The following is a 15,082-nucleotide window of genomic DNA, read 5'->3' as shown; positions in this document are numbered from 1 at the left end:
ACTTCAGGTTGCTGTTTGGTGTCTCAGTCCTAGCTTTTCCTTTTCCATTAGCCATGGGTGTCTGCCTTGACCCATATGCTGGGGGTGACCTATCTCCACTACCAGTCCACTAAGGGACACCATAAAGGGGGTTGTCTGGAGGTCTTTTGGCAAGTGGAGCCAGCACATGTTTCCAGACAGTAAGTTAATGTGGGGATTCTGGTTCCCTCTCAAACCCTGCTCCCTGTTTGGGTGACCTTTCTATTTGACAGGTTCCAGGTGCAGACATGGAAATCAGTATACATCAACCTTTGAAGTGTGTTGAGGAAAGAAAGGTAAATTAGTGGCAGCCTCCTTGCTTTGTGAAATCCCACAGGCCTGAGGAGTAGGGTGCTAGAGCTTCTCCTGGTGTGTTGGTTTGCTGTTTCAGCACTCAGGCTGCCTCTCCTTGGCACTCTGCAGCAGGGTGGTGTTTCTAGATGTCATCTGTGCTGAGTGCTAGTTGCAGAGGTGGCAGTGCTGGTTTTGAGTTGCATGTGTTAACGTGGCTACAAAGGCGTTTCACATACGGCTACCTTGTGGCTATCAGGTAATGCTGAGGGAATGCCAGCATTTGAAACATCCAGTCCTTTCCTACTCCCACAAGAAATGGGCGTATTTTGAGAAATGAAACATGTAGGGGCTGAAGGAGGGAGCAAGAAAGGCAGGCAGTGGCAGCATTAACCCAGCTCTGAGTACAAGGCCTCCAGGCGGGATGGCACAAGTCTCCTTTGTGGCATCTGAGCCAGATTTGGCCTTTGAGAGTGGCATTCCTGATCTCTTGGGCGTGAAGCTGTTCTAAAGGCTGGCAGTGTGAGGAAATTCCTTATAAAGGGTGCTGACTGTATGTGTGAGAGGTTATAGAGAATTAAGGTATCGTGTAAGTTCACCAGCAGTAGCACTGGGATCCGAAGCTCCCTTTCCTGGCCTGCTCCTCAGTGCCCTGCAAGCCTGCACACCTTGGGTTGAAAGCTCATGAGTGCTTTGGAGAGACCTGCTCTGCTTTAGGGCCACTGCTGAATTTTAACTTCTGTAGGCTGGGGCAGAAATCCAGGCTGGTGTTAGACATGACTGGGGACCAGACCATGTAGACTATTTCATTTCCCCATAATGCAGTGCTCTCCTTTCTACTTCCATCTCTCAAAATGCCTGTTGTTTCTTTCTTGGTGAGCTCATGTTGCAGCAGGAGGGGAAGAATACATGTCAGTTCACACCAGCTGCTTCCCTGAAACCAAAGCTGGCAGGGAGCTCATGTTGCAGCAGGAGGGGAAGAATACATGTCAGTTCACACCAGCTGCTTCCCTGAAACCAAAGCTGGCAGGAGACCGTGCACAGTAGTGCAGCCCAAGCTGGAAGAGAGCCCCAAGTGCAGGAGTGGAGATTTCTTTTGTGTTTGGGGCTCCCCTTCTGCTGCAGTATGTGTCCTGCTTCTGAAAACGTGGCTCTTTCATCCCCAAGGCCGTCATCCCTTTCCCCTGAGGGTTCACCACCATTTTCCCACCTAGAGACATTTCTTTGCCCTTTGCTTTGCCCCTTTCCAGGTGGAGATCTTCCAGCATGCAAGGATTAGTGAGCCAGTGTGAGAGATCCATCAGGATTAGCTGTGTCCTGTCCTAGGAGAGGACATTACTGCCAGGTCACTCCCTGGCAATTGGAGCTTTCTTGGGTTTTAGGGGAAGCAGGTGGTTCCTTTTGAATCCAAGTGAGCCTGGAAGCGTTTGGATTCAGGCTGAGCTCTGTGTTCACGCTGAGATGCCAACTGACCTCACTGTTCCCTGCCCCCTTCCTCGCACTGCATGGAGGGGAAACAGAGCTTGGGCTCTGCTCCTGCCTGAGGAAGGTGGTCGATAGGTTCAGACAGGCCAAGGGAAAGACCCAAGGGCTGTCAGGCAGGCTCTGTTCCCATCTCCTCCTTGGATCTTGCTTCTCCCTGCCAGGTGTCCAGGGATGGAGCGCTGAGACAGCAGGTGCTGTCTGGGAGCAGTGCGTGTCCGTGTGGTCTGCAGGACTCAGACAAGGGCAGCAGACAGTGCACAACAGGGGCTGTGCTGCAATCTGGGCATGCTTGGGTGTCTGTGGAGTGCTCTCTCTTTTGGCAAGGAGGCTTGGAGCAGATTTGTGCTGGTCTATTAAATTGTCATTGCCATTGTGTGTGTTAGTGCACTTACCATTCCCCCATAGCAGAAATGAGGGGGTGATTTGGCAAAGTCCTGGGGTCTCAGTGCTGGAGAGTGTGTCTGGCAACAGCAGAATAAGAAAGCAGGGCTTTCACATAACACCCCCACCCTCAGAGCACCTTCTCACCCCTTTCATACTCATGCACCTCACCATGCAGCTCCCCACACCTCCATCCTTGCGTTGTCCCTTGTCCTGTTCATGACTAATTCTGGATCGGGCGCTCAGGGAGAAGCTGCAGTCGCCTCTATAAATCTGTCCTCATGCTGCTGGGTTTTTGACAGTAATGAACATGGGAGGAGGGATGGCAGGGGATGATAACTGAGCAGACACCAGGGGTGCTGAGCTCCTCACTGCTTTTTTGCAAGCCGGTCTACAGCAGATTGATTGACCTGGGAGCCATCGAGCAAACAAGGCAGTCATGCTCTTCATTAGAGCATTAATTAGCTTCCAGAGGCTCTCCAGGGGCTGCTTCTTAAAGTTTGGTTTATTAGGAGCTGTTAACTTGAAACCATCATGAAGGGGGGGAGGGTGGAGGCTCATGCAGCTGGCCTTGGAGGAGCTGGAGGTGGCTTCTTTCTGAACCTGACTTTAGGAGTGGGGCGAGCCTGAGCTGTGCTGTCCCTGAAGCCCTGCATTCAGGTGGGTGCAGAGCTCTCTGATGCTTTTCTGTTCTCCACAGGAAAGCAGAGAGTGGCTGTGCTGGGCTAGTGATGGTCAGAGAAACCTAAAGAGTGGTGAATGAAGGACTCTTACCTCTTTGTCCAAGCCCATCCATGGCAGCCACAGAGAGACCATTCAATCTCATGCTCCTTCTTCACTCTGAAGGCTCACTAAGCAGCCAAGCAGTGGATGGTTGTGACTGCAGACTGAGGCTGCTTGGAAGATGAGGAGGGCACAAGGCAAAGGAGAACTGGAAAAAGAGGCTGCTGTATAGCACACTTAATGCTGGGAGAGGAGCACTGATTTTCAAGTAATTAATTACAAAGACCTTTGTGGAGTATACTGAGAAACTTTTCTTATCTCAGATATTACTGTTAATGCTTTTATTCCATCTCATCTTAGTCATTCTTAGTGATTTCAGTGTTTAAGGAATCTTCTCATGGATAGATGTGAAAGATGCGTTTTCTACAACAGGTGGCCAGTGGGATACTGACCAGACTCTTGAGTGGAGGCTCAAACAAGTGTTTTGAAAGGCCACAGAGTCTCTGCTTCAACCTGACACTTCTTGCTTCTGGCAGCATCCAGCAATAAAGTTAAGCAAGGAAAGTTAATGAGCTGGAAACTTCCTTACAGAAGTGAAGTCTGGAAACTGAAGTTTGCTGCTTGCTTGATCCTAGAGTGGTTCTGCTCTGTAGAACAGCACTTCTTCCCTGCTTTACAGCTGCCTGCTCCATCTGGCAAATGGTTGTACTCCTGCTTGAGTGATGAAGGAGTTCCAGAATTTCTCGGAACAGAGGAGGCTGTTCTCAGCAGCAGCAGCAGTGTCTGTGGCACAGAGCAGTCTCCTCTTCCCTGTGTGCTCGGGGACCTGCTCCTGTCCCTTCACTGCCAGAGGGGAAAGACCTGCTGCTCTTCCTCAGAGCTGCTGCTCCTTCCTTCTGGCACACTGAGCACATGAAATGAAGGGGCTCAGTGCTGCACAACCCAGAGCTGTCCCCTTACACATACCTGCATTAGTGGCCCAGCTGGAGCCCTTTCTCCTCTGCAGATAGCAGAGGTAGGGTTGATTCTCCTACCTTGTACCCAGGTAGTCTCCTACTCCTGCCCATTTGCTTGGGGGGCTCTGTTGCCACACTTGCCAGGTCCTCTGGGACAGATTCTCAGCTTAGACTTGCTGTCACTTCCTTGGCACAATTATTTATCTCAGGCCAGCACCTGGTGGTGCTTCTTCTCCACACTTAGCCATCACTCCCTCCTCCAAATATCCCTGTCCTCCTGGGTGTAAGCAGCAGGGGAGGGAGCTCCTGCTGCATTCCTGATGCTGTAATAGGGATGATGACACTGGCCTTGTGGGAAAAGCTGTGATTCACCTCTCTTTGCATTTGGTTTTCCTTCTGGGAGGGGTGCTGCTTGGCTCCTCTACAGGTTTGCCTGGGAGAGCCTTCTGTAAGAGCCAGGTGTGTTGAGCTGATTGCAGTCAATTATGTTCAGGGTTTCTCTTGGGACTCCAGCCTGGAAAATGCACCCAGGGGCATGACCTAAGAAGTTGAACTTTAAATGGATGAAGCATCTTGGATGCATTTTACAAGGGTGAAGAGCGTGGGAATGCATCCTTGCACCTCGTGGGACCTTAACCTGACTCAGCCTGCTCTGTGTGTGCCCACTGATCTTAGTGCAGGCAGTCTTTCTTTTTAGCCCCCTGACAAGACTGACAATGCCAGGAGACCTGGGCCATATCCAGGATATGTTGCTCTCTTCAAATTAGCTCTCTCCATGGTTACTTTTTAGGTCCAATTTTTCACTTCCATTTCAAAGTACTCTTTGCTTTCTCTCTTTGATACCTCCTGAGAGGTTTTCCACACTCCTGTTTGCAGCATGGATATACAAAACCATGGTGTCAGCCTGTTTGCAGTCTGTGCACATGCACCTTCTTTGATGTCTTGAACAGCTTCTCTCTCTCCCCACACTTCAGCTTCTCATCGATTCCCTCTTTGCTCTCCTTGGACTAAAATACTCTGCAGTGAGCAGTACTTAGATGGTGTCCAGCTCCAAAGCTTTGTACCTCCTCCTGTCCTTGAAGATTTCAAAAGCAGAGTTCAAAAGCCCTTGAGGGAGTGGGAGACTGGTGATGAGCAGCTTTGCAGCCAGGTGTTGACGACTCTTCTGTCCCAGTCTCTGCATGGAGCCCCAGCCCTCTATGAGGTGAGTGGCCTTGGGGCCAGCAGGCTCAGTGCTGCAGCAGCACAATATTTCTCTTGTTGCATTCTCAGCCCTCCAGTCAGAGCAGAGCCCAGCCCAGGGGTCCCTCCCCATATGCCCAAGCAGCACCTTTGGCAGTCCATCCCTGTGCATGCGACCTGCACCATTGTTCTGTGTTCTGTATCCTGAGGAATGCTTCTCCTGGCAGGAGGAACTGCAAGTTCTGACATTGGTCAAAGACTGAATTCCTGGGTTCGCTGAACCTGAGATATCTGCTTCCTTACAGCAAACTGGCTCCAAACATGCTGAACCTGTGCCTCGGGGTCTTTTATTTTAATATATGTATGTATACATAAAAGTGTTCTCTCAAGGCCATCTTACTTTCTTAAATAGGCATTTGGGATGCTGCTAAACAAAATTACTATAGTTTTCCTCGTCCCAATTAACCAAGAAGCAGGGAGTGCAGATGATGATAGATCTGTAGCCCATTATGCTGAAATATGTCCTCATTCCTTAAGAAGTTCAAGAGCACAATTCCTTAAGAAATGACAGATGGCTCATTTCACTTGGTTGTTCTCCCAGCAGTAGTTGTACTCACTAGCTATGGAAGCAGCATCATCCATGAGTGTGCAGAGTGTGCAGGTGGAGCTGATCTGGCACTTTGCACAGAAGGAGGAGATCCTCATCCCCCCTGTGGGCTGCTGGCTGCATGATCCTGTCCCATTCCTTGTGCTGGCACAGGTCCTGCAGATTAATACCCCTGCAGTAAGCAAGCCCAGTGGAAAGGAGCAGTTAAAGGTCAGTGGAGTGAGTTAGTGCTTGGATGGGTTCAGCTCGCAGGGGACTTCTCTTTGCATTGCACCTGACATTGGCAGAGGGCTGGTATGTGCAGTATCCCAAAGATCTGTGCCTGCCTGAGGTCTGTCTGGAGAGCTTGCTCTCTGGATGGCAAGAAAATCACATTTCACACCACCCTAAGCAGCTCATCTCTGTCTGCCCAGCACTCAGTTTTTCAGCAGGAGCTGCCGAAAATGCCCAAGTCAAACACAGCGTGTGCGAAAGTCAGCCATGCGCTACAGGGTGCAGTTGTGCTCTGAGCGTGCAACTGCACAAAACTCTCAAGTTTTATTGTGGGGGAAAAATTACCTCAGGAAATCCAGCCTTCAGCATGGCATGGGAGTTGGTGTGTGGTGCTGCTGTGTGTGTTACAACTTGCTCTTCGGGTGCATTTAATTACTTTTTTTCCCTAATTGACGGAGCGCGCCTTTGTTTGAAATCTTTCTGACGAGGAGTTGATTAAATATCTCGGTATGTTATTTTTTTTCTTTCTTTATCCTCAGTGGCTGTAGCTTGGTACTGAATTTATCTTCCAGTGATCCTATCTCCATATTTTAATTTACAAGTGATCAGTGAGCCGTATATTGTTTTCTGACAGCAGGCACAACTCATGCTGGGAATCTTTTATTCCTCCCTCCCTTCCTCTGTCTCTTGCAGAACTTTTCTGTGTATTTCAGGGTTTTGAAGTTTCTGGGTTTAAGTTTGTGAGGCATTTTGCTTTGGGGTGTATTTGTTTCTTGCTGTTCTTTACAGGGGCATGGTTTCTGTTTCTTGGGCAAAGTCCTGGTTTTTCCAGGCTAGTGGAATGTCCCAGCTGGTGGTCTCTGTGAGGCTGTGAGCTTCCCAGCTTTTTCCATCTCTGCCTTTCCTGTATGTGCTGGCAGATGTATGGCTTCTGGGCTTTAAAGAGCCTTTCTGGGTCACACATGCATTCCTCCCCGAGGCCCCACTTGGTTACCTGCTAGTTTGTTAGCTGCTCCACCAGCTCCTGCACGGCTGGTAATCCCAGGCTGTTCCCAAGCCAAGCAGATGTCCTTGTCACTGCCTGCAGGCTTCACATGCAGAGATGGACATGACCCACTCCCCCAGTGTTCGGTGGGTCTGCAGTCTGACTGTGCTGCTTTTGGGGAGAGCCAGGGCATGGAGCCTCTTGTAGGTACCCTGGGATGATCAAACTGCTTGGGGCTGGAGCTGGCGGGGATCCAGGCGGATCCACCGCAGGGTTTGAGCTGAGGTGCCTCTTCTGCTTTGCCACAGCACCCTCTGGCACCATTTTGAGAGCACCAAACTCCACTCCCCAGGCTGCAGTAGCACAGTGTCCTTCAGTCCTGTGCCAGGGGCTGAGTGCTGGGCAGGGCTGTTGGAGGGGTGATGGTCAGCATGGACATGCACAGAGACTTAAATAGCTCACAGCTATGAGGCTCAATAGCTATGAGGCTGGGGAGTGTCTGGGCTGCCTGCTGCGCTGTGGTCTTCGCAGCAACTTGCTGAACATGTTGAAATGCAGGTCACTTGGTGGTGTTCAGAGTCACAGCTTCAGCTCTTTTGTCTGACCACATGGGAGGGGGCTGAAGCTGAGCCTTTCTCAGGAAAGGGTTAACACTGTCTTTCCTTCCCACAGAACTGCTCTCCCAGTAATTCAATCATGTCAGCCTGTTTGCAGGCAATAATTCATTGTTATAGGAACACTACAGTAAAGTGACAAGTTAATAATGGCAGTAATAATGGCAGGCAAAGTCTAATGCTATTTCCCTTTCTGCTGCTCCTGTTGCACCAGCAGCCTCCCATGTTGGCTAATGCAATTTGCAACCTCACTAATCCAGTTTCAGGAGGAATTGTGTTCAGTTAAAAGAGAATAGCTTTAGTAGTCGGGAGCTGTGCTGCCATGTTCCTGCCTTCTCTGGGGAGGGTGCCCCGGTGCTGGAAGCCTTTGTCTTTACTTTGCTGTGATTTCTATGCTGTGGTTAAGCTTAATGAGCACAGTCCTCCTAGGAACATCTCGTTGTCTTCCCTTCTGTAAATGCCTTTCTTCTGATGCCTCCTCTCCAAAAGGGCTTGCACATCTTTCCTTTTTGAATGTTGGTTTGCTTTCAACTAACCTAATAAACATGAGTCACCCAGCTCTCACCGTGCTGAATCAGTAGGATGGCGTGTACTTGCTTGACTCTGTTCAGTCATTAAAGCAGGAGTCCTTGTAGTGTCTGGGGAGGTGGAGGAGGCTCCTCAGCCCTGCTTTGTGGAAGGGAGAAGAGCTGGCAGAGGTCTGGATGTTAGTGCATGTCTGAGCCTGTGGCAGTAACCTGCACACTGGTGTCTTGAATCCCAGGAAAACATCCTCCAGGAGGAATTCAGGCACCGAGTGCTTTTCAGGCCCTGGTGAGGGAAGTGATGAGGCAGCTCTGGGTTGTGACCACAGGCCGAAGGAATGGCTGAGTTTGTGCCAAAGTTTGTGGCCTGTGCCCTTCAGGGTGCTACACTGAGCGTGCTGGGGAGAGAGAGGTTCCTTGTAGGAAGTCACCATGAGGCTGTGCTCCTGGGAAAAATATCTCTCCTGATCAGCCTGCTAAACCCACTGTATGGTGTTAAAGCAGGGCTGGGCTCAGGTTGGGCTGGCCTCGTTTCTGCTCCCCCTGCACACACACCTCAGCACAGAGAAGTCTCGGTGGAGGCTTTTAAAAGTAGGACATTCCCCCGGAAAACTTTTTGCAACATTTCATCGGTTCTTTCCAAGCAAAAGTGTTCTCTGGAGGAGCTCTCCCCAGAGAGCAGCAGCCTCCAAAGTGGAACACGGCCTCCCTGCTGTGGTGACAGGGCTTTCTGGAGACTCTCTGGGATGCTGGTGGCCATCCTCCTGCCCATCCTTCTGTGCCACGCCTGCTGGTTCATGCAGAGCTGGCTCCTTCCTCAGAAGATGGCCCCCTCCTCCTTTGCTGCAGGGGCAACGTTCTGGGGTTTTGTGTGGGGACATTTTTGGGGGAAACAGTATCTTCAGGCACAATTAAACATTGCCATTCCCAGGATGTGGTAGTAGTAGTGGCTCCCAGGTGGGAAGTACACTCCTGCTGTTGTGTTTTCTTGCTGCCTAGCAGGCAAAACGATGTAAGGTGTTTGAGACGGAGCATCTTCTTATCACAGCATTTTTAGGTACAGGTTGCAAAATGCTTTGCTAAAGGTAAGTGTTGTAACCACAGTTTGACGATTAGGAAACAGAGGGGAGGGAGCCAAGAGGCAGCAAGTCAGCAGAAAAACCATGAATCACATCACTGTGTCTGTCCTCCTCCTCTTCTGATGACTGTTCTCCCTTCCCCCAAATATTTGTATAACTGTGCTTACCACATGCTCAGCTTGAGGAGTCTGATTGCCTGCCTGATGGTGTGGAGAAAACCCCTACTGCCTATCAGGCTGTGTAGCCTGCTGTGGTTGTGAGGTGTGTCTGACCTGAGCTCCCAGCCAGAGGTGCAAGCTTGGAATACCAGAAGCTGCCACAGGCATCTTGAGATAATGATAAAAAAACCTAAGAGGTTTCTAACCATGACTCGTTGTCAGTGTAAATTGAAAGCCTTAATAGCATATGTAGGGCCAATTACAGTACATTAAGGTACAATATCCTCTTTACTGGCACTCTCCAGGGAGCCAGGAGACGTTGTGGCAACAGGATTATGGTTTGCAGATGATATGCATGATAAGTTCACCTAGACACAGGCACCTGTTCCTCTCACAGAGCAGATGTTTGGGAGGCTGTTAAGAGAACATCAGCTTCTTGACAGAGCAGCAAAAAATGCCATGTAACCGTGTCTGTTCACACTGCTGCACCCACCACCTCTGCTGCCTGGCACGGGGCTGGAGCAGCCCTGCCCTGCCTCACCGAAACCCCAGCCCCTGGGGCACACCGGATCAGCTCAGCATTTGAAGGCCAAGCCCTTTCCTGGCTCTCTGCCCAGGCAAATCCTCAAGCCAGGAAAAGGGAGTTTCTCCCTTGTCAGTAGGGTGAGGTTTCACTGGCTCAGTGCCTGGGGTGTCAGACTTCTTGCAACCTCACTCGTGCACCAGCAGCTACAACCACTTCCATGTCATGGCAGCATCTTTAAACTTGACCTGGCTAGCTGCACCTGGCTTGGAGAGACTCAGTTTGCACTGGAACAGGTTTACCACCAGATTGGGAAGAGATGGATGGATTCCCTGGCGTTGTATTGTACCATTCCCATTACCCTGGACCACCAACTTCAATATTATCTGTTTTCCCCTTTTTAAATAATTTTTCCCAAATGCAAAATGGGCTTTGTGGGTTTGTTTGCTTATCTGTGAGCCGTGGCTGATGGTCAGCCTCGTGGGAGAGCAGAAGTGTGAGTTACCCACAGAGCTTCCCATGTCTTAACCAGGATCTCTCCCCTGCATGGACAAGCAAACCAGCCTGAGGGAGAAGCTGCCCCAAGGTATCCTGTGTGCCACAGCATTTCCAGCTTAGCAGCTATCAGTCTGTGGTCCATCAAAGCCTTGAATCTTTGCTATAGGATCTGCAAAAGGTAATGAAGAAGAGAGAGGTGTCTGTATACTATGCAGGAACCAGCACAAGGACATGCAAGCATTTGTCATTCACAGAATTGGAAAAGACTGAGAATGTCCTCTCTAATTCCGTGGGAGGGAAACAGAACCTGCCCTTGCATCTTCTGTGGTGTGTCTCCCTTAGGAAAATAATTCATGTTTGATGAAAAGTGCATTGGCAGGGATGTCATTACATATCACTGATACCTATAATCCAGAGGAAACTTTGTGCACAGTGCTATGAACCTCTGCAAGAGTGCAATCTGGCAAAGGGAAGACCTGTGATTCCCTGCCAGGGCTTGTTGCTCCAACTGGTAGCAGCTGTAGAAGCGCTACCTCATTGATATCTTGGGGACTCGGTGCAAATGTGGGCAAATTCCTCACTGCTGGCTGCAGCGGCTGCCAAGGATGGCTTGGAAGGATGGGGAGGGTGTGTGAAATTTAAGATCTCATTTTTGCCAGAGTTAATAAGATTGCTTCCCCGTTACTCTCAAAAAGATTTCTTCCCAAAGATTTGCATGGGAGCAGGGAAAGCTGCTGAGAAGCCATCTAAGAGTCCTTGGATGTCCCTAGGGGTCCGTGCTGTTTGTACACAGTGACAATTACTGTGATTATGGTCTGGGAACAAGCCCTCACTGCTTCAGTGGAATACATCTGTCATGTACAAGGTGCAGGTCTGTTGCCCCAAACACTAAGATCAAAATTACTTTGTGTCAGCCGTCCTCATTTTCATCTCCTGGAGGTGCTGCAGTGTGGGAAGAGCACTGAGAGGGGTGCTCAGCAGCTCTGGTCTGTGTGTACCCTGGCTTTGTCTGGTGTGTGTGTGTGTGTGTTGATACTGAGCAACCCACCACACGCAGCGTGTGTATATACTGCATTTTAATAGATATAGGGCTCCTGACTTAACATACACAGTTGCTATAGTAACAAAGGTTTCCGTAGTAACGGTTGCAGAAAATAATCCAGTACCAATTAAAAATAAACTGTTTGGAAAGGGGGCTGGGGGAGAAAGGAAACTGCTGAGAACCACCTTCTCCTTTATTGGTTCATCTCCTAGGGACTTGGAAGATTGATTAATGCTCAAAATAACCGTTCTTAACCAATGCTGAGCCAAAAAGGTGGGATGAGGGTGGGTGTGGTGGCTAAGGCTATTGTCCTGAAGTGAAACAAAGGGGAAGGAATGTGTCTGGGGTATGGCAGAAATACAGCAGAGTGATGCTGACTCTTTCCATTAGGTTGAAGTCCCTAGGGAGGAAAAACAAGGACAATTTCCCTCCTTTCCTTCCTCCAGTGTCTGCATGCCATACCACAGCCACTGAGTCTTTATTAGCATACTGATTAAAGCCACGGGCAATCCAGGCTCCAGGGGAACGTCTGATGCGATACAGGATGCCTATCTGAGATGTGATAGCGCAGAAAGCACTGCTGTGGTGGGAGTTCCTCCCATTTGAAGTTGTTTGTGCCCATCCTCTCCCTGGGCACCGTCACTCATCACTTGTGCCGACCGGCATCCGAGGTGCCCGAGGGAAGCTGGAAGCAAAGCGTGATGCAAAGCAAGGAGCCTGTGCCTCGGTGAGAGAGAGAAGACAACATTGCTTCCTCACAAACACAGGATGCGTGGGATGTGTTTCCAGGGTGTGGATGGGCACAAGTCCCCTGGCAGCCTTCAGTTGTTGGTGCCTGTGGTGCCACGCTTTAGTCGTGCCACTTGTACCCGTGCACTCTTCAAGTTTCATTTAGGAGATTTGCAGCCTGTCAGCAGCAAGGCAGCATTCCCCCCTTCAGAGGGAAGCAGCTGTGTGAGGAGAGGTGAAGGGGGGATGAGCCATGGTGGCAGAGCTACTGGGAGGAGCGGTGTGTCGGTGTGTCCGGCTGGGTGGGGGCTGCCCCTCTCCCCTGTCTGTAGCCGTCGGGGCACCAGGGCTCAGGTGACAAGCACAGCGTGAGCACACGGTGCAGTGGAGGCTCTGTCTTGTGATTGCACAGGGAGAGAGGAATTGGGAGTCTGTGTGTTTCTCCTTACAGGAGCTAGAGCTGATGATTCTGCTGTATCATCCTCAACACCGTGGGAACTGCATTTGAGCTTGAGAAGCCAAGAGAGGTGATGGCCTGTGGCTTGTCCTAGGCTGTGCAGTTTGTGGGGGACTTGGAGTCAGATCTCCTGGCTGTGGGAGCAGAGCCTGCTCCCTGCTGATCCCTTCCAGTCTGGTGCTCTTTCTCCTTTTCCAGTTGTGCCTGCACTTCCCCCCCTAGCTATTGCATGTCTGTGGGATACATCTCACTGAGAGGGCTGGCACGTGACAGCAGTGGGGTCTCATTTCATTCACTATCTCAGAAGTGGTTTTCTCTGGAACTGGTCAACAGCTTATTCCCCTGAGGTGCAATTTAGATTTTATCATGAGAAAAACCACTGAATTCGGGTGTAGTCATCTTACTAAGTCTGGTGCCTTAGACCACTATGAATTAAAGAGTGCTTTAAAGGTCAGACTGTGAAAAAGCAACCTCTCTTGTTGAGGGACACAGTGAGAGGATCCAGGAGTAAAGAGGGGTTGAGAGATTTGGTAGAATATCTAAATGTCTTAAAGGCAAATGGGACACAAGCAAGAATGGACTTGGGTTCTACCCCAGATCCACTGAGTTTCTTTCCTGTGTTAATGACCCACCTCTCTTCATCCTTCTCCATTTCCCCCTGGCAGTGACCAAGCTGCAGGTGAGCAAGTCGAAGCGGAGCATCACTCTGGTGGAGAACCGGCCCATCCTCCTGAACTGCTCGGTGAAATCCCAGACCAGCCCCGACTCGCACTTTGCCGTGCTGTGGTACGTGCACAAGCCCTCGGATGCCGACGGAAAGCTCATCCTGAAGACCACGCACAGCTCGGCCTTCGAGTACGGCACCTACGCGGAGGAGGAGGGGCTGCGGGGCCGGCTGCAGTTCGAGCGCTCCGCGGCGGGCGGGCTCTTCAGCCTGACGGTGCAGCGGGCAGAGGTGCGGGACAGCGGCAGCTACTACTGCCACGTGGAGGAGTGGCTGCTCAGCCCCAACCACGCCTGGTACAAGCTGGCAGAGGAGGTGTCAGGGCGGACCGAGGTCACCGTCAAGCAGCCAGGTGGGGTGCTCTTGGCATTGGCTCCTGTGCACGGCCTGTGAGGTTGCCACCCTGTCCTTGCATCCTCGTGCCTGCACGTCCCTGTGTGGAAGGAGGGTTTTCCCCACTTTGATGTGACTCTTGTCCCTCTAGGCTGAGCTTGTGTGCCTTTGAGCATCCCCACATGAAAGTTGTCCATCCCCCATAGTCTACAGGACCACTGCATCCAGCCAGATTTCATTATCCTTGAGAGCATCTTGTAGCACTGGCGACTTACTGAGAGAGAACCCCTGTGTCCCTGCCTGGGAAAGCATTTTTATGTCTTGCACACAGCTTAATTTTACTCTGTGCCTGTATCCTGGCAGATGCAGGGAGCCTTGTCTCTTCCCTTTGCACATGGGGTGGGAATACTGTTTAATGAGGTGGGGAGCTGGCTGCCAGGAAAGGAGAAATCTGCTCTGTGGGTGGTTTCTGTCGCAGTGGATGACACTGATAAAGGTGAGCTGGTGGAGGAGCTAAATACAGCCCCCAAAAGCTGGGGCAAAGGGCAAAAGGGAGAGGCAGAGAGGCAAGTACTGTCCAGAGCCTTGGTACGTCCTGAAGAAGCCTGCCTCATCCCTGCTTGCTCCGGCTGCCTGTGTCTGGAAGGTGAAATCCCGCAGGCAGGATGGAGGCAGTTGGATATCAGGGCTGGAGTAGGTTGCTCGCTGCATTTTCTCTGTGTGGATTTAGCTGGCTAGACACAAACTCTGTGGACAAGGGTGCAAGGGGGATATTGGATATAGTCCCCAATGCAGCTTTGCCTGGTCACACACGCAGGAAGCACAGCAGGCCATGGCTTGCAGCCAGTGCCAGCTCCTCATTTCTGTCTGCAGAGTCCCAAGATGGCTGAGGGGTGGCCAGGGACAGGGGAGCTGTGATGCCCCCTCCTTTGCTTCGCCCCCCTCTCTCTGGGAAGTACGGTGCTTGCTGCAGCAGCAGTACCAGGGAAGTCCAGACTGGCCCTGGAAAAAATTGTGAGGGATTTAGGAGAGTTTGACACGTCATTTCACATAGAAGAGCAGATTCCAGTCACCCTCCTGTGTATCAATGAAGTTGTGGTGCAAAAACCAGGGACATTCCCGAGGCAGCAAAACACTGTGTGTGACTTGGCCCTTGTGCCACTTCTTGTTTTGCAGTGGGGGTTCCCTGCAATCAGCTGTCAGTTCTCCACCTTGCTGGTTTTTTCCTTTTCCCACAACGGGGGCGGCTTACTGTTGGGGTGTGATGAGGCTACTGCCTCGTCCTAGGAGGAGAACAAGAAAAAAGTGAGGTGTGATCTCCCTTCATTAGGTCTCTGTGCACTTAGGACCTCCCAGGTCCTGCAGGGGATTGTAGGTTTCCAGTTCCCTGCACTGGATGGGTCGTTGTTGGTGGCTGGCCTGAGATTTTCAGAAGACCCTAAAAAACACAAGCCTTCTTTCCTTCTCCTCCTCTGTTTTTTTTTTGTCCTTTCCTTTCCCTGTCACTTTTTCCTCTACTTCCTTATTTCTTTCATCACGCCCCAGGATTGTGGCCATGCA

General features: G+C 50.8%; 1 protein-coding gene across 2 annotated transcripts in view; it reads left to right on the top strand.

Moving 5' to 3' along the window:
- Positions 1–15,082, top strand: part of IGSF3 (immunoglobulin superfamily member 3) — a 93,390-nt gene that overhangs the window by 70,064 nt on the left and 8,244 nt on the right. For both annotated transcript variants that reach the window (XM_015639768.3, XM_015639754.3), the window contains one exon: positions 13,131–13,541. In XM_015639768.3, coding sequence (XP_015495254.1) covers positions 13,131–13,541 — 411 coding nt within the window. The remainder of the gene's footprint in view (positions 1–13,130; positions 13,542–15,082) is intronic.

The sequence above is a fragment of the Parus major genome, chromosome 1 (assembly GCF_001522545.3).
Source record: "Parus major isolate Abel chromosome 1, Parus_major1.1, whole genome shotgun sequence".
Classification (NCBI taxonomy): domain Eukaryota; kingdom Metazoa; phylum Chordata; class Aves; order Passeriformes; family Paridae; genus Parus; species Parus major.
This window is presented reverse-complemented; position numbering and strand designations above follow the sequence as displayed.